We start from the raw sequence: 22,703 nt of genomic DNA, 5'->3' as shown, positions 1-22,703 counted from the left end.
CTCAAGTAAAGAACATAAAACATATTATAGGATGCAGCTGTTTGAACTTTTTACCATAACTTTTGTACATGTTATTAACTTTATTCTTCCATTTCTGCTTTTGAAAACTTGTGTTTTAAAGAGGATAAACTAAAATAACAGAGCAGAGTGAGCAGACAAAGGAGGCACTGAAGAAGAATGGAGCTTGGCCCAAATATTCCCGGGAAATAAAGTGTTACGTCACAAACCCCGCCCATGTGACAGGGGTGCGTTTGTTTTATATGTGGCTCCGCCCCGCTCAAGACGCACCGACCAATCAGGAGGAGAAACGTCAGCGGCTAGTTTGAATATTCATCATTTTTCGCGGGCTTTCAACGTCACGTGGTTTCTTCGCGCGAAAAGCGACTCCCGGCAGGAAGAAGAAGAAGAAGAAGGCAGAAAGAGACGAACGTGCAGCAATGGCGGTGAGTTAAAACCTGTAAAAACGAACAAATACGGTCGAAAATGTGTGTTTAATGTGTCTGCTGGAGGAATAAGAAGTAGTCTCAATCTGATGTATGTTTGTAGTTTGAGTTTTTAAAGTAAATAAAGCTTGACGTTCGTACTTTAGTGAGGACAAAACAGTGACAGACGTGGGTCGATGTTTGCTTTTAGAAAACTGGATTAAACTGATTTAAAAGTTTGGATCTACGGTGTTTTTAGTCATTTGTCCATTTAATGTCTTAATATCAACCTTTTCCAGTTAATAGCAGACGACAGCCTGTTATTAATCGATCTGTTGCTGTAAATGCAGCTTCGCCATGTGGCTGCTGATCTTTTCTCAGATGTTCAGTCAACATTCAGTTTAATCTGCTTTAAAAACCTTTGTGGATCTTTTAATGACAAGACTTTGATGATAATGACACATAACGTTTTGCTCTTGGTTAGATTATAATGTACAGTCTAACATGCATTTCACCGTTTAAGATTTTGTGCACACATCTGTAAAAGGGTAACTGGTAGCTTGTTGCTAAGTTTGCAGTATGTTTCCTTCATCGTACAATGAATGCATGAGCACGAATGAGCCAAATATATAATAATAGAACACAGAGGTCATTTTTCTGCGTTGAGTACTGGTACTTCTGTTCCTCTAAAATCACTTTTCTCATTTCGTGTCTTGTAAACACAGAGGATGCCCAGTAATAGGTTCAACATTAGAGCTGCAAGACAAATAGGAAAACATAAATGACTCATTCTTGTGTTTTGAACTTGTGGTCAGGATTCCTCCGAGTCTTACCACATGGCCACCAGCCCCAGCCGAGCCTCCAGGAGAGGAGACATGACTTCCAGCCCCGGACGAGACCTGCCGCCCTTTGAGGATGAGTCGGAGGGGCTGCTGGGTGAGGGACCCCTGCCCGAAGAGGAGGAGGAAGACATGGACGGAGAAGAATTGATTGGGGACGGGATGGAGAGGTGAGGATGGAGATGAATGTGTTTCAAAACTTTAAATACAGTTTTATTTGGGCTAAGTGACAACAAGCGTTTGTTCCTTCTCTGTTCAGGGATTACCGTGCCATCCCAGCCCTGGATCAGTATGAGGCAGAGGGTTTGGACTTGGATGATGAGGATCTGTCAGAGCTGTCACCTGGAGCTCGAGCTGCCGCCGAAGAGGCCATGAGGAGGAGGGACAGGGAGCAGGGGATCAGTGGGCGGCTGAGGAGAGGACTGCTCTACGGTGAGGAGTGACTGGAATAATATTTGTGGAAGGAGTAAATGTCCTAAAATGTTCAGTTGGAAATCCTGGAAGAAAGAATTATCCCGTTTTTAGGTTTATCTAAGTATTGCAGTAATGCAGTGATAATTACCTGTACATCAGCCATTCAATAGAGGTAAAGGACTTGTATGACATTATATCTTCATTACAGATGTGCACAGTACCACCTATAGAAAAGAGTTGCAGAACATCCTGTTTTTAAATTTTCTTCAGAATCCAGTGGTAGTCGTGTAGTTTAATGCTGACTAAATGTAAACTGAGAATAAAGAATGGAGTTTGCATTACTGGGAGGAGGCTGAATGGTAAAAGGTGCAGGATGAATAGCGTGTTTGTCTTTTGGTGTTGTTCAGATAGTGAAGACGAGGATGACGAGCGCCCGGCGGCTCGGCGCCGGCGTCTGGCTGAGCGGGCAGCAGAGGGCATTACAGATGGAGAAGAAGAGGAGATGATTGAGAGCATTGAGAATCTGGAGGACATGAAGGTTTGTAACACTTCTGATGATGATGATGATGATGATGATGATGATGTGGTACTTGTGGCAGGGTGTCTGACGGTATTTCGGTTGGTCTACAGGGCCACACTGTGAGGGAATGGGTGTCCATGGTGGCTCCCAGGCTGGAAATCTACAACCGCTTCAAGAACTTCCTGCGGACACATGTGGACGAAAACGGCCACAACGTCTTCAAGGAGAAGATCAGCGACATGTGTAAAGGTAGGTACAGCAGGATGTAACAATAAAGCTTTGTTGTGGACACTTGACTCGTTTCTGCTGATAAATGAATGAACTTTGATCCAAATATGTGATTTCAGAGAATAAGGAGAGTCTGGTTGTAAACTACGAAGATCTCGCAGCCAGGGAGCACGTTTTGGCTTATTTCCTGCCAGAGGCTCCAACGGAGATGTTGAAGGTGAGTTTAGCTCGTTTAATATTATCAGAGCAGAACTGATGATGGACACTGTTCATGAAAGTAAACAAAAACCAACCTGTGTGTTTTTCATCAGATTTTTGATGAAGCGGCTAAAGAAGTGGTTTTGGCCATGTACCCAAAATATGACCGCATCGCCCACGAGATCCACGTCCGCATCTGCAACCTGCCACTGGTCGAGGAGATCCGCTCGCTCAGGTAATGCCTCACCCTGCTGGATGTTGGGGTCCGAGTTGAATGAATCCAGTTATTAAACTGGTTTGTTTGCTGGGGAATAGAAAATGTTTTTTATTTCGCTAAATACAAAACAGATTTGTTTTTTGCAAGCAGATGAGGTGAAAATCATTTAGTTTGTCGGCTCCTCTGAAACTTTCTGCTTTTCCAAACTGTTTTCTTCAGGCAGCTCCACCTGAACCAGCTGATCCGGACCAGTGGCGTGGTCAGCAGCTGCACCGGCGTCCTCCCCCAGCTCAGCATGGTCAAGTACAACTGTAACAAGTGTAACTTTGTGCTGGGGCCCTTCTTCCAGTCCCAGAACCAGGAGGTGAAGCCCGGCTCGTGTCCTGAATGTCAGTCCCTGGGGCCCTTTGAGATCAACATGGAGGAGGTGAGGAGGAAGTACTAAAGAAACAAGTTTGTTCATTCCCTTTGTACGTGTCCTCTGTGAGTTAACCAGTCGTCTCCTTTCTGCAGACCGTGTATCAGAACTACCAGAGAATCACCATCCAGGAGAGTCCCGGCAAAGTCGCCGCCGGACGCCTCCCGCGCTCTAAAGACGCCATCCTGCTTGCCGACCTGGTGGACGGCTGCAAACCTGGAGACGAGATTGTGAGTCAAACAGAAATTTTAAATGTCTGAAATCCATGATGAGAGTTTGTGGTTTTGTTAAAAATGAGGTTGGACTGACACATTTTCTTTCCTTCTCTCAGGAGCTGACGGGAATCTATCACAACAACTACGATGGGTCTCTGAACATGGCGAATGGCTTCCCAGTGTTCGCCACAGTGATTCTGGCAAACCACATCACCCGCAGAGACGAGGGCGTCGCTGTGGCAGAGCTGACAGACGAAGACGTCAAGGCCATTGTTGCATTGTCAAAGGACGAGCGTATCGGAGAGAGGGTGAGGAGTCAATCGCTGTCTCAATGTTTTATTTGATCTGCAGTAATGTGTGATATGGCAGCGACTGCAGAATGTGTTTTCACATGGTGTAAACGTGCATTGAACACAGCATAACTCAGTTTCTGTTGTCTGTAGATTTTTGCCAGCATGGCTCCGTCCATCTACGGTTACGAGGACATAAAGAGAGCTCTGGCCCTGTCACTGTTTGGAGGAGAGCCCAAAAATCCAGGTAAAAAGACAAATCGCTTTAGGAAACCCAGTAAATACACCTGTGGGACACCTCAGCCCTGGTGGCACTGTTTTGTTCTTCTTTTGCTCAGTCTCACAACCATAGTGCTCCAACTGGTTGGTGCACAGACAACAATGGAATTCCAGCAGGAAAATGCAATTTGGAAATAGTTAAAGACCAGTAACACTTTTGCAGTTGTCTAGTTTATGTGCTTGTTACTTGGTGTTATATTTTTTTCTGCTCTCCTTTCTTTCTCCTTTGATCGCCATTTAGCAAAGAGCTGAATCAGTGCTTCTACTGTAGAAAACAATCTCTCCAGTCTTTCTGATTCTTAAACGCTCACCCCCGTCACTCTGTTTTTGCAGGTGGCAAACACAAAGTGCGTGGAGACATCAACGTGCTTCTGTGTGGAGACCCAGGAACTGCCAAGTCCCAGTTCCTCAAGTACGTTTCAACTAACGCATTAAAAACATTAGCTACTGAACTTACTGGAGTGAATCTGCACACAACGCTGTTTAGTTGTAGTAGAACTTTTCTGATCGATACCTTTTCTCTGCAGGTACGTGGAGAAGGTGGCGAGTCGCGCTGTGTTCACCACGGGTCAGGGAGCTTCTGCTGTCGGTTTGACCGCCTACGTTCAGAGACACCCGGTGAGCCGCGAGTGGACGCTGGAGGCCGGAGCCCTGGTGCTGGCCGACCGTGGCGTCTGTCTGATCGATGAGTTCGATAAGGTGAGTGGAGCCAAACTGTTCGTCGCTCATAACCCAGTGAATAAAGATCTAACCGGACTTTGTTGTTCAGATGAACGATGCAGACAGGACGAGTATCCACGAGGCCATGGAGCAGCAGAGTATCTCCATCTCTAAAGCCGGCATCGTCACCTCTCTGCAGGCCAGGTGCACGGTCATCGCTGCCTCGAACCCGATCGGTGGGTAAACGCTAAATGTCTCTTCACTCATTTATCCACAGTGGCTGAAAGCAGTTTGTAAATAAGAGGATTTTCAGCTGTTGACTGAAAACTTCTACATTTTCTATTTTACAGCTTCTTCTAATTAATTAATTAACAGTTGTCATCATTTCCTTGCAGGCGGCAGGTACGACCCCTCCCTGACCTTCGCAGAGAACGTGGACCTGACGGAGCCCATTGTGTCTCGTTTCGACGTGCTGTGTGTCGTCCGTGACACTGTCGACCCCGTGCAGGTACGTACACACACACACACACACACACACACACACTTGTCTTTGGCTGAATTTACTCTGTAACTACCTTAGTACTTGATGATTCTTACAACATATCCTTTGTCTTGGGATGGACCAGGATGAGATGTTGGCTCGTTTTGTGGTCGGCTCTCACATCAAGCATCACCCGAGCAACAAAGAGGGCGGCGCATCCTTGGAGGAGGTGGTTCTTCCCAACTCCACCGACGTGCCGACGATTCCTCAGGAGCTGCTGAGGAAGTACATCATCTACGCCAAAGAGCGGGTACGAACGCTCACACTTACTTATGGTTTAAAACCATCAGAGTCACACATATAAAAATTAATGTGTAAATGATGCCAGAGTGGTGAATCATTAGTTTTCAGGGAAAACAGAACATCACGCATTTTACTCTGATAAATAATTTAATAACAGCTGATTTAACTTTATGACAACGGACAGCGACATGTTTTAAAATAATTTTTTTCTTGTTTTCAGATTCATCCCAAGCTGAACCAGATGGACCAGGACAAAGTGGCTCGCATCTACAGTGACCTCCGCAAAGAGTCGATGGTGAGTCCCATGAACTACTCTGTAAATAAAAATGATGGTGTTTACACAACGTGCACATTAAAATGATTCCGTTGGATTTGATATCGAATCTCTAATGGCTGGTTTGGTTTCGTTATCAGGCAACAGGCAGCATCCCCATCACAGTCCGCCACATCGAGTCCATGATCCGCATGGCCGAGGCCCACGCCAAGATGCATCTGAGGGACTACGTGCTGGAGGATGACGTCAACATGGCCATCAGGGTCATGCTGGAGAGCTTCATCGACACACAGAAGTTCAGCGTCATGAGGAGCATGAGGAAGGTTTGTAGCTGCCGCTTAATAGTCGGGGTGTTTGGGAGGCAGATGGCCTTAATTAAGTTAATTTTAAAAATGAAATGATCAGTTTATTGACAGAACTCCTGATTCTGATGTTTGTCTCTGTGCAGACGTTCGCTCGGTACTTGGCCTTCCGCAGGGACAACAACGAGCTGCTGCTCTTCATCCTCAAACAGCTGGTGGCCGAGCAGGTCTCCTACCAGAGGAACAGATACGGAGTCCAGAACGACACCATCGAGATACCGGAGAAAGACCTGCAGGATAAGGTAAAGAAAAATGAAAGAGGTGTAGTGTGGCACACGGTGCTGTGCAGTATTTTAATCCTGTTTTTACGATTTTAATATTAATAAAAAAACGAGATCTAATGACCTCCTGTTCCTCCACCAGGCGAGACAGATCAGCATCCACAACCTGTCGGCGTTCTACGACAGCGAACTTTTCCGCTCCAACAAGTTCAGCCATGACGGGAAGAAGAAGCTGATCCTGCAGCAGTTCTAAAACTCAAATCCTCCACCGCCCAGCCCCAAGAGATCGTGATATTCCTGGGCCTTAAAGTTGTCGTTTGGGTGGAAATACAGTGAGACGTTGTTACCTTTGGGTGTAAACTGACTAGGAATTAACCAGCAGAGGAAGACTGGCTGTGCGTGAAGACGATCCTGCACAAAATGGTGAAATTATCGAGTTTCTGCTGGATAATGTATCACAGAGGAAATAAATAATAATCAGCTGATGTTGGTTGTGTTCAGGTCTGATGATGATTAGCTCTACTTTGTCAGGACCTTATGGAAAAACTGCAAAATAACAGAAAAAAAAAAAGGAAAATAAATTGTATTTTTACAGAATAACTGACAGGATCTTACTTTTCAGGTCCTTCAGAAACATTCAATCCATTTCCTGTCACTGTATCTGCCCTCAGTTTGGGCTGATTGTAAATAAATGTACATGTTTGTTGTGTGAAGAACTTTTTTCTCTGGTTCCTCGTCAGTGGCTGCAGAGAAGATGTTTGAATTGAATCCTCTAAAACTAATGTTGATGTTTCTACTGTTTCACTTGATGTTGGATTAAGGTCTGTTGTAATATTAAATTTCTTTGTTAAACTTCTGTTTTCATCCAGTTTTTCTTCACATTACTTCAAATGTTTTCATATTTTTTCACCCTTTTTCTTTTTCAGCACTAATGTGAAATGTGTTGCCCAATGTTTGCTTGTTACAGTTAAAGGCTTAATATTAATAATATTGTGTATAGTAAATGGTTCTCTCCTTGAATTTGTACATTAATTGGACTTCAGACCTGAAGCTGTTTGATTTCTGCACAAACTAAATAAATACTTTAGTAGTCTTAGGAGTGTTGCAGTAGCTGTTAAACTGAATGAAACGTCTGAATCCTCTAAAGATTAGTTTGTGGAGAGGATGTGAGCTGATCTGGACTCAACTCAAACATGTTTAATCAATCCTACTAAAATAGGTTAATCAAGAGTTAATAGTGTAACTATAGTTATTCTTTACTTTAAATCTCAAAGTAATCCACAATACTTCTACTTGTAGTGGACTACTTTTTACTACCTAAGTAGTGAGTTTGTGCACCTCTACCACCTCTGAAGAATCCAGAATTCACGAGAAGCTCCTGAACGCAGCAGTCAGGAGTCAGCGCAGCGACACCCAGCGGCCACGGCCGGCAACAACAGGCAGCTGGCGCACGGTGATTTCCAGCGTCGGTGCTGCAGCAGCAGAAGATCAGATCCTGGTCTGTGCGGACACCGCAGACAGCTGCTCACTGAGCCCGCACACATGCAGGACAGGCGGCCATGAGCTCGGCCTCCTCCTGACGGCCTCCATTCACATCCAGAGCGCATCTGCAGCTGAAATCTGCGAGGTCTGAACATTCAGAGCGGAGGAGGAGGGAGGCAGAGGATGCTGAGCACTGCAGCAGACATGCCGGGCCTGCTGCACATCACACTGATCGGTGAGTCTGTTTCTATCCCCTCTTATTTATGACACAGCCGTGGACAGCTGTAGTGAGTCAGTAGTTTTAGAGGACGCACAGGTTTCACCGCAAACTGAAGCAAATGCAGAAAATACACAGGAGATAAATCTTTAGAGAGTTTGAAAAACATCACACAGCAAGAGGAGCTGAGCGCAAACTCACTGCTGAGCTCCACAGACACGTTGGGACTCAGTGGAAGCACGTTCATGAGGTTTATTTCACGTCCTGCAGCGCTGCAGCATCATGCTGGTGTTAATGATGGAGTTGGAACCAGGGTGTAGTCAGCAGCCGCCTGCTTCAACCGAGTGTTCACGGTACATTCTGCAAAGTGGATGCACAGACTGGCAGCGTGTGGGAGGCACGCAGCGCACTTAAATCAGCAGACATACACACTGCAGAGTCAGACACACACACACACACACACGGCAGACCTGCTGCATGAAGAGTCATCATCATCATCATCATCATCATCATCATCACATGAGTTAGTTTTCAGTGGTTTACAAATGATCCATCAGCAGTGCTGCATCATCACAGACAGAAAGAATCCTGTTTTATATGAGTCTCATTATAATATTTAATGATTTAAGCTGCAACTAACCGTTCTTTGAATTATTGATTAATCTGCTGATTAATTTTGGAATAAATCCATGAATCATTTATCAAATATCACAGTCACTGCAAGGTGATGTGTTCAAGGTGCTGTTTCTGTCAGAGCAGCAGGACCGAACACAAAGATGTTCTATTAAAACAGAAAATCACCCTTTAGTTGAAAAATGATAAATAATCAAACGGGTTACAGATTAACGTTATGTTAATTCACCTGAAGTTCCAGTATTTGCTTTTCATGGTGCAGGATTTACAGTGAAACTGTAGTTTAAGATGTCTGCAATTAAAAATTCAATTAAAGGCATCAGTAATTATCTTTTAGTGAGAATTACCCATTGACCTCCATTAAAATCCAATTAAAAATATGTACAGTTCAATTTAGTCTGACTAAAATATTCATCCATTTAAATAATCACCTGTCAAAACTCAAATTAAATGTATTGTTTATGTTTTTTTTCTTGATTCTGCTTTAAGAAACCTTTAATTCTGTTTTTGAAATACTTCATAGTAACATTTTACTAGTTAAAACTGCAGTGGTCAGTGTGTAAATCAGTGTTTGTTCTAATGTGTCTACACTGATAAAACTCTGTTGTTGAGTTTTTAATATCTACAAATGCATTTTGACCTTAGTCAGAATCTAAATTCAAAGAATCTTTATTACATTTAGTTCATTTTGACCTATAGTTTAAATTATGACTTTAAATAAAAGGTAAAAAAACTGCGTCATTATTTATTTTACTGTATCTTTAAAACTAGTTCAAAAAGCGTTTGCACCACACTGATCACATCCGTAGGGGTGAAGGGGATTTGGGGGAGGGTTCCAGCCTAACTTAAGCTGATTTGCGGGGTCTCAGACCACCGTGGGAGGGGGCTTCAGGACCCCCAGCTCCCAACATGCAGCATATTTAGGTTCACGGTCAGAATCGAAGCTGAACGCAGCAAATAGGAACGTTCATGTTCCTGAGAAAGCAGAAGCTTCACGTTGTTCAGTGTGTCGAGCGGCTCGTTCCTGATTCTGCATCTGGTTCAGTGTCGGTTCAGGAACTTCAGAGGAATCTCCTCCTGCACCTGCTCGTTTCGCCCCTGTGGCCCCCGGCCCCCTCGTCGAGCTCAGCGTGGAGCTGATCTGTGTTAAGCTGATAAGGCTGAACTCAGCTGGATGGACGCTGGAAGATGTTTCTGAAGTCATTACGGTGCCAAGTTCCTGTGTGGACAAAAATCCAAGGTCACAGTGAAGATGTAGGTTCATGAAGGATCACACGTCACCGTGTTACTGGATTTTATTAGTACAGAAAGTGAATCCACGACTGTTTGAAGGATTCAATAATCATTACATTATATTTTATTATTTATTGTTATTAGTAGTAGTAGAATTATCTGCACGCTGCTCAGTACACCAGTGGTTTATTTCTTCTCTGGTTTGATGTGAATGTGTTAGTCCTGCTGTTGCTGAACCTTCAGTGGGGATTGAGTGGAGTTTCAGGAACGTCTGGATTCTGAAAGATATTCTGTCACCTAGTGTAGTTTAGATGTAGTAAAGCCTTTAATGGGTCAGGATGGGATGTTTATGGGAACCTCCCACAGTTCCATGTTGTACTAACCTCTGTGATGATTATAATTGTGATAATATTACACCTCCTGTGTTTCCTTTTCTCTGGTTCCTGTCATCTGTAATGTTCTTTTCAGTCTCTGGAGCCTCTAATTCTCCATCAGCTCCTTTTATTTCTCCTACCTGTCACGTCCTAATTTTAAACACTATTTATTTTAAATCACCGTCAGTCTGGTTCGTTCCATAAAGTTCCTGTTGTAATTTGAACTAATTGGTCCAGTGTTCAGTAACCACGCTCTCATCCTGCAGCAGTCACACCCAGCTGATACACAGGATGAGAACACTATTTAAAAAAGACCTTGAACAGTGGACTGAGACATCAAATAATCCCCATCATCATCTCATACTTCAGTTTCATTCACAGGATCGACTTCATCCCAATCAGGCACCTAATAAACACATTCTTACTCCTGTTGGGAGACGACATGTGGTTTGTTTTCCAGTCTGTTAGATGTTGTTATAGTTTTTTATGATCTTCTTCGACATTTCTCCTGGAAAAAGAGAATATTTCACACACAGGAATCAGTGCAGGAATAAAATGTTAGCTCTGCTCTCTGCTGGAAACCTCCACACTCAGCTACTAAAACTCAACGAACACCTTTCACTGTATCTTTCATACGGTGCCGTCAATAAAAAGGATGTAAAGTGTAACGCTGAGATCATCCTCTGAGTAGCAGGATATATCTATATATATATTTAAAGGGTGTGAATGAGGTTGTCTCATTCACAGTGTAAAGTGGAGGGTCATCAGGAAATGCTCTGACTAATGCTGCCTGGGTTTGAGGGTTCAGTCCCTGTTCATGTAGCTGGCCGAGCGTTTCTGTTCTGCAGGATCTTCCTCCTGGGTATGAGACACAATAACACTGCATCAGGAATCATGATTTAAAGAGTGAAGCGAAGTCTCCAGCTGCACACGCAGCAACTTTTAAACCCTCTTTGGACTTTTAATGGCACTGCAAGCTCCCCTCAGCCAGACAGTAAAAGATCAATGAGAGATGTGTGAGCAGGAGCCACGTTTTAATGGTGACATCTGGCCCATTATCTGTGATATTCCAATGACAGGCAAACGCACAACAAGCGACCCTGAACTGAGCTTAGCTCCACTTTCTAAAGGTCTATTTTTCATCATTAAATTCGAGCTGTGACGCCGCCGAGGATGTTTCAGACTGTTATCAACGTGGAGTTTAATCAGCACAGTGCTGACTTTGGAGTTCATGAAGAGGAGAAGATTTAAAACAACCCCAGCACTTCTCCACCGGGTGACGGATCCCTTATCTGTGTCTCCTCCTGTTCGTCCCTCCGTCTTTAACGTCCATCCTCTCATCTGTCTCGTCTCGCTCTCTGTGGAGCTGCTCGCTGGACCAGTCGCCCACAGAGAGTAGGACGTTTTATAGGCCACCGGGTTTTTGTACTAAGCATATTTTAAAGGTGAACTAAAGGTCTGTACGGTTTTATCATTGTCGTGTTGAAACAGGTCTGATGTGGCATCTAACAGGAAAAAGTTTTCAGTGTCACACACAAGCCACCACGTCTGTCCACAGTTCATTAATAAGCTCTTAGCAACCTTCTTGCTGCCTTCGTCTTGCACCTTGTCTCCTGTCAAATGACTAAATGTAAAACTCTGGAGTTTGCGTTTCTCAGACATCAGACTGTTGATGAACTGGTGGATCGGTGTCACGTCAGACTCTGGGGGTCTGTGCTGTCGAGCCAGATCGTAACATGATGCAGACGTGTGCGTGTTGGCTCTGATGCCGTAATCTGCTCAGTCGGCCCCTGAGGTCAGACGACCATCTGTGGTCCCAGACAGAGAGGACCAGAGGATACAGGACTGTGGTGAGGGCCCCGCTCTGTGCCAAGTGATGGAGATTAGTGAAGGATGGATGGAGGCACGCTGACAGACAGACAGGCAGACAGACAGGCAGACAGACAGACAGACAGACAGACAGGCAGACAGACAGACAGACAGACAGACAGACAGACAGACAGACAGACAGACAGACAGACAGACAGACAGACAGACAGACAGACAGACAGACAGACAGACAGACAGACAGACAGACAGACAGACAGACAGACAGACAGACAGACAGACAGACAGACAGACAGACAGACAGACAGACAGACAGGCAGACAGACAGACAGACAGACAGACAGACAGACAGACAGACAGACAGACAGACAGGCAGGCAGATAGACAGACAGACAGACAGACAGACAGGCAGACAGACAGACAGGCAGATAGACAGACAGACAGGCTGACAGCTGTGTGACCTCCTGAGGGCAGCGGTGCAGACGAGAGCACTTTGTCCTAACAGCTAATTAAATGTCTCTTCTCTGCGTTTTCTCCCTGTTTGTATTTAAAACATAAAACACAAACTGTCTTAATCCTGTTTAGGGAATTCATTAATTAGTTAGTTAAGTTGGTTCTCTGGTTTCAGCCTCCATCATTTGTTTATGAGCGTCTAAAATCATCTGTGATCAAATCACATGTTAAAATCTTCTAGTTAGAACTTTTAAACATTATAAAAGCTTCAATAAAATGTTTATAATTCACAGTTTTTAGCAGATATGTCAAAATTACAGATTCTTTTATAAATATGTAACACAGTATATTATATTTTATATTAAATATTTTATATTATACTAGAAAACCTTAATTTACTGTTTAAACAGAAGATTCCTCCTCCAGAAAATGTCTTTACTTATTTTTGACCTTTAAAAAAGAAAATTTAAATTAAACTTAACATTAACAATTTGTACTTTTACAGCAGGAATCTTATTTATGAGACACATGTGGAATAAATCCAAATAATTTAAAATACTTTTAAAAACTCAGTCAGCTTGATGCCCAGAGAAATTACTTTCTTAGTGGAGTACTTGTACTTTTGAATTTAAACTACATTTGAAAGCTTGTATCTAATACTTGAAGTTGTTCTTCTACTTTTACTTGGTATCTCAGTGCTGCAGCCTTTTATCAAGCTCAGTATTCAGCACTATTCAATGACTGAAGCGCCTGTTTATTGTTTATTTGTGCACAACCAACATAAAGTGTCTTATTCTGTTTGGCCACCAAGTGGCACCATTGGTTCTTCAGTTCTGGACTCTGGATCCAGGGCCATGTCCTCTGTGTTGAGTTCAGGTGACTGTGAAGGCCAAACATATGATTCACTTCACTATCATACTCCTCAAAGAGTCAGTCCTCCCCCCGTCTTTCCTGTAACCTTCACACCAGGTTTAATCAGATTCCCTAATGAAGACATTGTTTCTGTCTTTGCTGTAGCTCTTCTGACGAGCTGCGATGGCTTCAGACTCGCCTCGTCCCAGCGCGTCATACCCTTAAACCCCCCAGCAGCTGGTCTGTTCCAGGGTGAAGAGCCAACGCTGCCGCATTTCATCCAGGAGTTGGTCAGAAACAAACGTCAGTCCGTCGCTGAGTTGGTGCGAGCTCAGCCTCATTTGGTCCATGACATGGGCTGGCCAGAGATTCACGAAACATCCCGTTCCCAGAGCAAGATGGACTCAGTGAACTCCTCTCAGTTAAACCCACCACCCTCAGGCAGCCAGGATGTAGCCAGGACCCGTGTTGCTGCTGTGGATGAAAATGTAGACGTGGAGGACGAGATGGAGGTGAGGACGAGCTCGAGGTTGAAGTTATTATATGGTACTGATGAATCTAACAGTGCTTTTTATACAGATCACATTTTATCAGTATGAGTCAAACACATACTGTATGTAAGAAAAATAATACTTGAATACTGGTAACGACTAGAATTATTTAAAAAAAAAACGAATTAAATCTTCTTTGTCACATATCTGTGTGTTTGACTTTCAGCGTATGGTCCATCTGGTGGTTCCCCAGGATGTAGAAAGCTACAGGGGACACACGGGCACCACTGACCCAGAGACAGAGCTCCACGGTGGACCGGGAGTTGGTGATGCCTCCCAGGAAGGATCGGGCTACTATTGGACAGATATAGAGGACAGAGAGAGGGGAGAGGAGGGAGGAGAGGACCGAGAGAGAAGAGGAGGAGAGGACGAGTGGGAGAGAGACACCAGGGAGGACAGAGAAAGGACCGGGGAAGACATAAGAGGAAGGGACGAAGAGGGCGGAGGACGAACAGATCATCACGATCACTTAGAAGTCAACCACACGACACCAGATCTGGACGCTCTGATTGGTTAGTGGAACTTACAACAATCAGCTTCAGCAATCAGCAACAGTTCCACAGACGTTAGTCTCTGCACCAGCTGCAGTTTGTCTCAGATCAGGTCACATGTAGATTAACATGATTTAATTTAAGTATTATTTCTCCACTTATTGTCTTTTTGTCCAGTCAAAACCTTCTTGCAACTGTAGAAGATTAGCTGGCAAGAGGTTTATTCATGATACAAACACAGATGTGTTTCTGAAATGTCTCTTATGTGTCTCACAGGCTACAGTCCAGTTTTACAACCATCCGCCTCCAAGCAGCCTAACGTCTCCACCCCAGCTGAGATGCACGATTCTGGGCTAGAGAAGCATCGTACTTCCCCAGTTCTGGAGGTGACGACAGAGAAAAGTTGTACATAGAATTTATTTTATTTTCTATAAACCTAAACTGTATTTTCCCTTTATAGATTAAAACAGCTGTTAGAAAAATATGTGAAAGACAGAAAAACCTATTACCCAAACCCATTATTATTATTATTATTATTATTATTATTATTATTATTATTATTATTATTATTGTACAGTGTAATTGGCAGATTGCAGCAGAACGGTTTTACTTCTAGAACCTGTCTACGTACAGATGCTGAGCAGTCTTTAACAAAGACGCTGAAGTTTGGATCAGTTGCAGTTGGACTTTAATTGGATTGCAGATAATCCAGAGCTCACCTACTAACCTTCATCTGAATGATTTAATTAGCATTTATGTGGCCTGTGTCGACCGAGTGACTGCAGAAAACTGACAGAGTGACTTCTGTTTCTTAAATCTTTAATCTTCAATGAAATAAGACACATGTTTAGGTCTTTTCAGGTTAGTATGGATGGTATGTTAGTCTGATGTTGATGCTACCTTGACACCATCATTCATCCCATCATGAACTACTTGTGCCGTCAACATTAGAAACATTAGAGTCACTTCAAAACACCGTCTCAGTGATGAGAGTATTTAAGATAAAAAAGCAAAAGCAACATAATATGAAAGCTTTTTATTTCCATTTTAATCAATATTTTCTTTGTGGGAACTATCTATTACTACAGTTTATTATATTTGGACATCCACAGTGTCTCTTTGTAACCTGTCTGTTTCTCTATGTAGCTGGGTGGGAGAGAGCTGTGGGAGGCAGAGGGGGAGGAAGACACTCAGTCCAGTGGCTACGGAGTTCTTCATTCCTCCATCACTACAACTATTACTACACCTGCTGCTACTTCTACTTCTGCTTCTACGTCTACTGCTACTTCTGCTGCTGCTGAGGACCCTGTAGGAACAGCCACACCGGAGACAGACACAGGCACAGACTTTGGGCTGCTGCGAAGTTACACTAAAGGTAAAGTAATTTCACCTAAATCTGCACTAAACTAAAAGACTTTCAGGAGATTCTGTTAATTAACTGGTCTCTGCATGTTTGGCTTTTGTTGATTTCAGTCATGAAATATGAAATAAAACAAACACTGTTACAGTTCACACCAACAAATGCTGAAGTTGAGCTGATGGTTGCTTGTGTTTATCTGTGCTCGATCGCTGCAGAAGGGACGGAGGACGAAGAGGCAGAGAGGGAGGAGGAAGATGATGAAACAGGTCTGGCACATATCGGACTGTTTACCCAGAATCCCACTGTACCAGAGGTTGGCATGGCTCCCAGCAGAGAGCCGCTGCAGCCCAGTGTGGAGGAAGAGCGGGAAGAGAGAGGGCACGAGCTGACAGGTGAAAAGACATCATGATATTATAATACAGAACAAGTTAACGTGGAGTGAAACAACAATCTGATCTTTAATACAGAGGTTTCAAGCTCAGTGCTGTTTCATTTTTTACATGTTAGTTGGTTCACTTTACTTTTTACTGATGATAGGGAGCGACGTAAAAACAGATAAAGGTCAAGATTCAATTTGTATTCAAGGTGTTCGAGTGGAGGACGAAAGTGAAGAGGTGGAGGAGGACAAGTGGAGAAAGGTGGGGTCAAGAATCAGGCACATCATCCCGCTCACCACAGATCCCTCCCCCACAGTCGGCTTCACTGACCCGTCCTGGGATTGGCTGGAAAAGACCAAGTCTGTGCAGACTCAGAGGTCAGAGGTCAGGGGCGGTGGGGTCACAGAAGTTTTCATGCCAGACACTGATTTTGATGAGATGGAGGAGGCCCAGCAGGTAGAGTTACACGTGCGTGTGTGTGTGTGTGTACGATCTTACATTTAGTGATTATTATCATTCTTCTTATGTTGTTTGTTGTCGTCTTTCAGGTCGTGTGTGTGGACTGGAGCGAGCTGGCCGGACGCGGTTACGTCATCCTCAACATGACGCAAAACTTGAACTGTGTAAGAACAAAGCTGTAATATTGACGTTAAAGGTGCTGTGTTTATTTAGATAGATGCTCTATTAGACATATCAAAGATTTAGGCCTCCAGCAGCACATAGTGACACAAAACAACAAGAATGGAAGTAAACTGACCAATATCAAGTCATTTAAACACATACACTCAGGTGTAGAAAGTAAAACAACAAATAGTACCCACATATAGGACGATTCTGTATATAGGACAACATCTCCTCAAGCAGCTGTTGCTAAGAAAAACCCTTCACACCCGAAAGTTTCCTGAGATGAATCCAGGAAGAAAAGAGTCGAATGAAACATAAAAGACCCACATTAAACAGTTAAAGCATCAGAATCAACCCCGATCATCAGTATTTAACCTGTACTGTGTCAGTTTAGACAGAAATGACTTTATAAACCAGAGACTGATTCTCCCACACAGTCAGAACCAGAACAACAGGACTTTACTTTTAGAGGCCGTTTGGTTTTGTGTGGCTCAGGACGTGATGGAGGGGCTGTCTCTGTGGTGTCTGTCGCCATGGCAGCGACCTTATGGTTGTTATGGTTGTTCTCCTACACTCGTCCTGTTGGATCTCACTCCTCAGTTGTGTGTGTGTGTGTGTGTGTGTGTGACAGGAGGAGTTTCGTGTAGACCAGGGCGTACGGTTGTTGAAGACAATGGAGCGAGTGTTTGCTCGAAGGATGAATAGTCCCGAGGGATCGTGGGTGCTGTACCTCAGCAAGCCGACACACCAGCAGCACCAGCTGCTGATGAACGTGGCATCTGAGCACGGTACTGACATACACACACTTATGAGGACACGTAATGCATCCCCTAGAACTTTACTTTGAACCCTTTTACCATCACAACGTAATGTCCGACCCTAATCCTTATCCTAACTGTGTTTACCTTCATCTAATTACAGCATCTAATTAAAAAAACACAGGGAGGAAAACATACACAATGTGATATCTCAAGCCTGAAAGTTATGGCTAGGATTGAATTTAATACCTTGTGTTTTGTGTCTTCCAGGAGTGATAGCTACCAAGGATGTGCTGGGAATGCTGGGAGAAATCAGGAAAAGTTTAAATAAGGTACATGTCCAGTAAAATCTACCCTCAGATATGTAGAGAACTGTTACAACAGAAGGTTAGATTAGCACAGGGCTCAACTTCATTTGATTAACACTATTAGTAGTTTGGATGCTTTTGGTCTCCAAACCTCTGTTAAGGCAGAATTATTTAATATTTCACAAAATAAGTAAAGCATCAGCGTTTTCTTTCCTCCCCTGAAGCAGCTTGGTTTGAAATGGTGACAGTGCAGAACTGTCCTCAAGTATTTTATGGATTCTTGGTTAAATTTATTGGTGGCTGCACAAATGATAATCACTCAGTGCTCAGCTGATCAGTTAAGATCATTTTATAGTAGAATCTGAGTTGATAAATAATCCTGATAAATGTAATATTCAGCTAAATATATCAAGGTCAAGGTTTCTTATGTTGTGGTTACTGCTCCCAGGTAAAATATTAACTCGGGCAGTTTATTGAGTCTGAACATGTTGTAAAATGTTTCCAGATGAACAGTTAAAGTCTTTCTAATTACTTTACATTTATACAATTAAAAAAGAAAAAACTGCATTTCACAGATTGAACATTACTAAATGGCCAAACAGGAAACCTCTACTCCGCCTTGAATCAAAGGGAGTCTTATGCTGCACATCTGCAGCTTCTTGGACGTAAAGTAAAGCCTCTCTCGCTCTTCAGTACCAAGATGTACCTGTCTCACCTCCCAGTAGATAACAGTTTGAGTCCTCAGGTCAAGGTTAATCCCGGCTCTTCTCTGCCTTTTTGTTGCACTATTACAAAACACAAGTTTGCAACTTGAATATGAGGAACACACTGTAATAAAGATTATCAAAGTTTTAGAATCCAACGTGGTTTTTAACTCAAGTTTCCTTCAAACGTCTGCAGACGTGTCTGATTTCTAATGAAGAATTGTGTTTGTGTTACTATTTAGTTAAACTGCTGTGTGTGATTGTGTTTCTTGAGGTGGGCATCCAGAACTACAGCGCAGCCAATACGTGTCAGTCTCGGCCCAGTCAGACGCGCAGCGACTACGGCAAGCTGTTTGTGGTTCTGGTGATCATCGGCTCCATCTGCATGGTCATCATCACATCTGGATTCATATACATCTGCTGGCAAAGACGACTGCCTGCAGCTAAGACAACGGTCGGTGGTAACACACGCGTACACGCTTGTATTTGTGTGATAAGATGATTAAATGGATGCAGAAATGAGCTGCAGACGTGTGTCGCGCTGCTTTTGTCAATAAGAACGATGAGCCAACTATTTAAATGTTCCTCACATTAACGTCAGGAGATGCACGTGTGGAACTTATGTGAATTTCTTCACTGCTCTTGTTTTTCTGCTCAGTTTCGAGCCGAGGAGCTTCACTTTGTGGAGAATGGTTGCCACGACAACCCCACACTGGATGTGACCAATGACAGCCAACCTGAGATGCAGCAGAAGAAGCCGAGCACCAACGGGCTCGCAGCGGGAGGAGAAGGAGTCAGGGAGGACGGCAGTCGCTGGCAGGTGATGGGACGACTGATTAGATGGAAAATAATGTACATGCAGATGGATGAGGAATGAACCTGATGGTAAGAGGGTAATGGGCTTCATCTTCTTTTCCAGGTGTTTGTCAATCAAGCAGCGACTGAGGAGGAGGAAGAGGAGCAGGATACACATCTCTGATGGACGAAGAGGACGAGGAGACAGGGTTATGGACAGATGATAAGCGAAGCCTAAAGGGACGAAGAGTGAGACTGAAGAGAAACAGATGTTTGTGGAGAGATGATGAAGAAGAACTGAAGAAATTATTGATGGAAGTTAAAACACTTAGGTAAAAACTGGTGTTGTCCAATCAGAGTCAAGGTAGGATAGATCATAGCAGGAGGAGTCTTTGATGTCATCATGAAGACGTTATGGATTAGACACTGGGGAATATTTCACACACACACAATAAGTTTGAGATTAAAAATTTCGATCCACAAAAGAACAATAAACCAGAAAAACCTTCTGAGATGTCAACCTTTAAAAATCTGAAGGTTGCACTTCAGACTGAAACGTTGGAAATGTCATTTCCTCATTGATGTTAGATAATGTCACCTTTACTTAATAAGTAAGTTTAGTGTGCCTTATGGTTTTACGTTTTAGCTTTTAGTGCTGTTGATGCACAAGATATTTTTGACATAAAATTAGAAATAAATCATAGCATAAAGCACATTTTACGCCTTTAGTATTTGAATGTAAAGGAACAAAGTTTGGCTGTTGTCTTGAGTCACATTACACCAAATAGAGTGGGAGCAGAAATCTCAAATAAAGTGTTGATCTTACCCAAAAAGTACCAGTTGTTGAATGTAACACGTTTAGTGCTGTGGTTAAGTACAATTCTGAGGTACTTGTATTTTACTGGAGTATTTTCCTTTTTGCTACTTTATTATTCTGCTTCATTATATTTCAGAGGCTCATACTGTACCACAGCATTCATCTGGCAGCTACACTCATTAGTTACTGTACAAATTAATATTTTAAATACCAAACCTATGATGAACTTAAAATATAAAATACCCAACAATATATAAAGTGGTTTCAATGCACTTCCACATCTTCCTAGTTTTTGCATATTAATTACATATTTTTCTACCTGTTGTTCATCCCTAATACTGTGAATGTCAGATTCTTACAGTTTTCTCCACCACTGTTTGCTGACAAAAGCCAAGTACTGAAGTACATGAAGTCTGATCATGAAAGGTCTATTTAGAGTCGGTAGATGTTCCCCAGTGTCTGACTTGGTGACAGCACTGACTCCTCTTAGCTGCTTCTTTAAAAGACGGAACAGAAAACCTTCAGCGACTTTCACAGAAAGCTTTTGGCACTTTATTGAGTCCTCTTGGAAATAGCGACTATCATCGGTGAAATGCTGCATCATGTTTAATGTATTACATACTACAGTGACTGAAATAGCTCTAATTTGCTTATAGGAATGGTTGTAACCGCTGAGGATGTTAAGTGTTCACTCTACAACAAGTCATGTGATGCTCTACTATGTGCTGTTAGCCTAATACGCTTTTTACAATAGTGTTGGAATGGCTGCTGTATGCTCCTGGCTAAATCTTGAGGCGATGACACATGGGCAACATTCAGAGACCAAAAGCATGAAAAATATGTAGAAGTCAAGTCGAGCCCCGAGTTTACGGTGTTTTAGTGTTAATATTAAAATCGGGGTCATCACGCTCGTGCTGTGGTCGTGCTCTGGCCACTAGAAGCATGAGACATGTGGTTAACATCACCTGAGTGAGTCTGATCTAAATCAGTGTGATCACGTTCAAATCACTGCGGCTGTGTTTGAGTCACTAGAGTCATGTACACGTAGCCACGGGAACGTCCGAGTCACTACTATAATATTTACATCATTAACTCATGGTTACTACTGGAGTCAGTGTGCTCGTGTTTGAGTCGTGTTAGAGTCACTACAGCGACGGACGAGTCGTGTTAGAATCACTACAGTGACGGACGAGTCATGTTAGAGTCACTACAGTGACGGACGAGTCGTGTTAAAATCACTACAGTGATGTTTGAGTCGTTTTAGAGTCACTACAGCGATGTTTGAGTCGTGTTAGAGTCACTACAGTGATGGACGAGTGGGTTAGAGTCACTACAGTGATGTTTGAGTCGTGTTAGAATCACTACAGCGATGTTTGAGTCGTGTTAGAGTCACTACAGCGATGTTTGAGTCGTGTTAGAGTCATTACAGTGACGGACGAGTGGGTTAGAGTCACTACAGTGATGTTTGAGTCGTGTTAGAATCACTACAGCGATGTTTGAGTCGTGTTAGAGTCACTACAGTGATGTTTGAGTCGTGTTAGAGTCACTACAGTGATGGACGAGTCGTGTTAGAGTCACTACAGTGACGGACGAGTCGTGTTAGAGTCACTACAGTGACGGACGAGTCGTGTTAGAGTCACTACAGTGACGGACGAGTCGTGTTAGTGTCACTACAGCGATGTTTGAGTCGTTTTAGAGTCACTACAGTGACGGACGAGTCGTGTTAGAGTCACTACAGTGATGGACGAGTCGTGTTAGAGTCACTACAGTGACGGACGAGTCGTGTTAAAATCACTACAGTGATGTTTGAGTCGTGTTAGAGTCACTACAGTGATGTTTGAGTCGTGTTAGAGTCACTACAGTGACGGACGAGTCGTGTTAGAGTCACTACAGTGACGGACGAGTCGTGTTAGAGTCACTACAGTGACGGACGAGTCGTGTTAGAGTCACTACAGTGACGGACGAGTCGTGTTAGAGTCACTACAGTGATGTTTGAGTCGTGTTAGAGTCACTACAGTGATGTTTGAGTCGTGTTAGAATCACTACAGTGATGGACGAGTCGTGTTAGAGTCACTACAGTGACGGACGAGTCGTGTTAGAGTCACTACAGCGATGTTTGAGTCGTGTTAGAGTCACTACAGTGACGGACGAGTCATAAAACCCTGCTCCAGTCAGTGTTATAGTCCGATTCCATGAGCTCATGTTCACGTTGCTGCAGCATCGTCTGACTCACTAACCAGCTTTTAATCGTTGCCAAGTCACTAAACGTGAGACTCGTGGGCTTGACAGGTTCAGTGCTGCATTTCTAAAATACCGGCAAATGACCAAACTGTCATATAACAGTAGTAATATCAGATCAGACGTGCTGGCTGATTTACTGAAATGGAGGACGACAGATGCAGCAGCTATTTTCAACATGCTTTTTATTTTTTTTCAGTTTTTGACAGTGATTTCGTTGCTGCAGCTGTCACTCTCCACGTCTCCTGGTACAGATAGAATTGCCCAT

The 22,703-nt window shown here is 43.3% G+C and overlaps 2 protein-coding genes across 2 annotated transcripts; both read left to right on the top strand.

Annotated features, from left to right (window-relative positions):
* The first annotated feature begins 380 nt into the window (after nucleotides 1-380).
* mcm2 (minichromosome maintenance complex component 2) lies at nucleotides 381-7,401 on the top strand. Its single transcript, XM_026349678.1, has 20 exons — nucleotides 381-443; nucleotides 1,238-1,431; nucleotides 1,521-1,693; nucleotides 2,083-2,213; nucleotides 2,306-2,444; nucleotides 2,543-2,640; nucleotides 2,735-2,856; nucleotides 3,058-3,265; nucleotides 3,352-3,486; nucleotides 3,588-3,779; nucleotides 3,915-4,008; nucleotides 4,374-4,452; nucleotides 4,568-4,739; nucleotides 4,810-4,936; nucleotides 5,096-5,208; nucleotides 5,327-5,491; nucleotides 5,705-5,779; nucleotides 5,899-6,081; nucleotides 6,207-6,362; nucleotides 6,484-7,401. Exons 1-20 carry the CDS (start codon nucleotides 438-440, stop codon nucleotides 6,592-6,594), a joined length of 2,673 nt encoding a protein of 890 aa, XP_026205463.1. The 5' UTR covers nucleotides 381-437; the 3' UTR covers nucleotides 6,595-7,401.
* A 424-nt stretch (nucleotides 7,402-7,825) lies between these two features.
* On the top strand, nucleotides 7,826-21,538 carry podxl2 (podocalyxin-like 2). The gene is made up of 13 exons (XM_026347129.1): nucleotides 7,826-8,058; nucleotides 13,578-13,924; nucleotides 14,130-14,475; nucleotides 14,731-14,840; nucleotides 15,601-15,829; nucleotides 16,030-16,206; nucleotides 16,400-16,647; nucleotides 16,740-16,814; nucleotides 17,447-17,603; nucleotides 17,844-17,905; nucleotides 18,860-19,039; nucleotides 19,244-19,405; nucleotides 19,505-21,538. Exons 1-13 carry the CDS (start codon nucleotides 8,007-8,009, stop codon nucleotides 19,562-19,564), a joined length of 2,205 nt encoding a protein of 734 aa, XP_026202914.1. The 5' UTR covers nucleotides 7,826-8,006; the 3' UTR covers nucleotides 19,565-21,538.
* The last annotated feature ends 1,165 nt before the right edge of the window (nucleotides 21,539-22,703 follow it).

This window comes from Anabas testudineus, chromosome 5, assembly GCF_900324465.2.
Source record: "Anabas testudineus chromosome 5, fAnaTes1.2, whole genome shotgun sequence".
NCBI lineage: Eukaryota > Metazoa > Chordata > Actinopteri > Anabantiformes > Anabantidae > Anabas > Anabas testudineus.
Note: the sequence above shows the minus strand (reverse complement) of the source record. Positions and strands in the feature narration are given on the sequence as shown.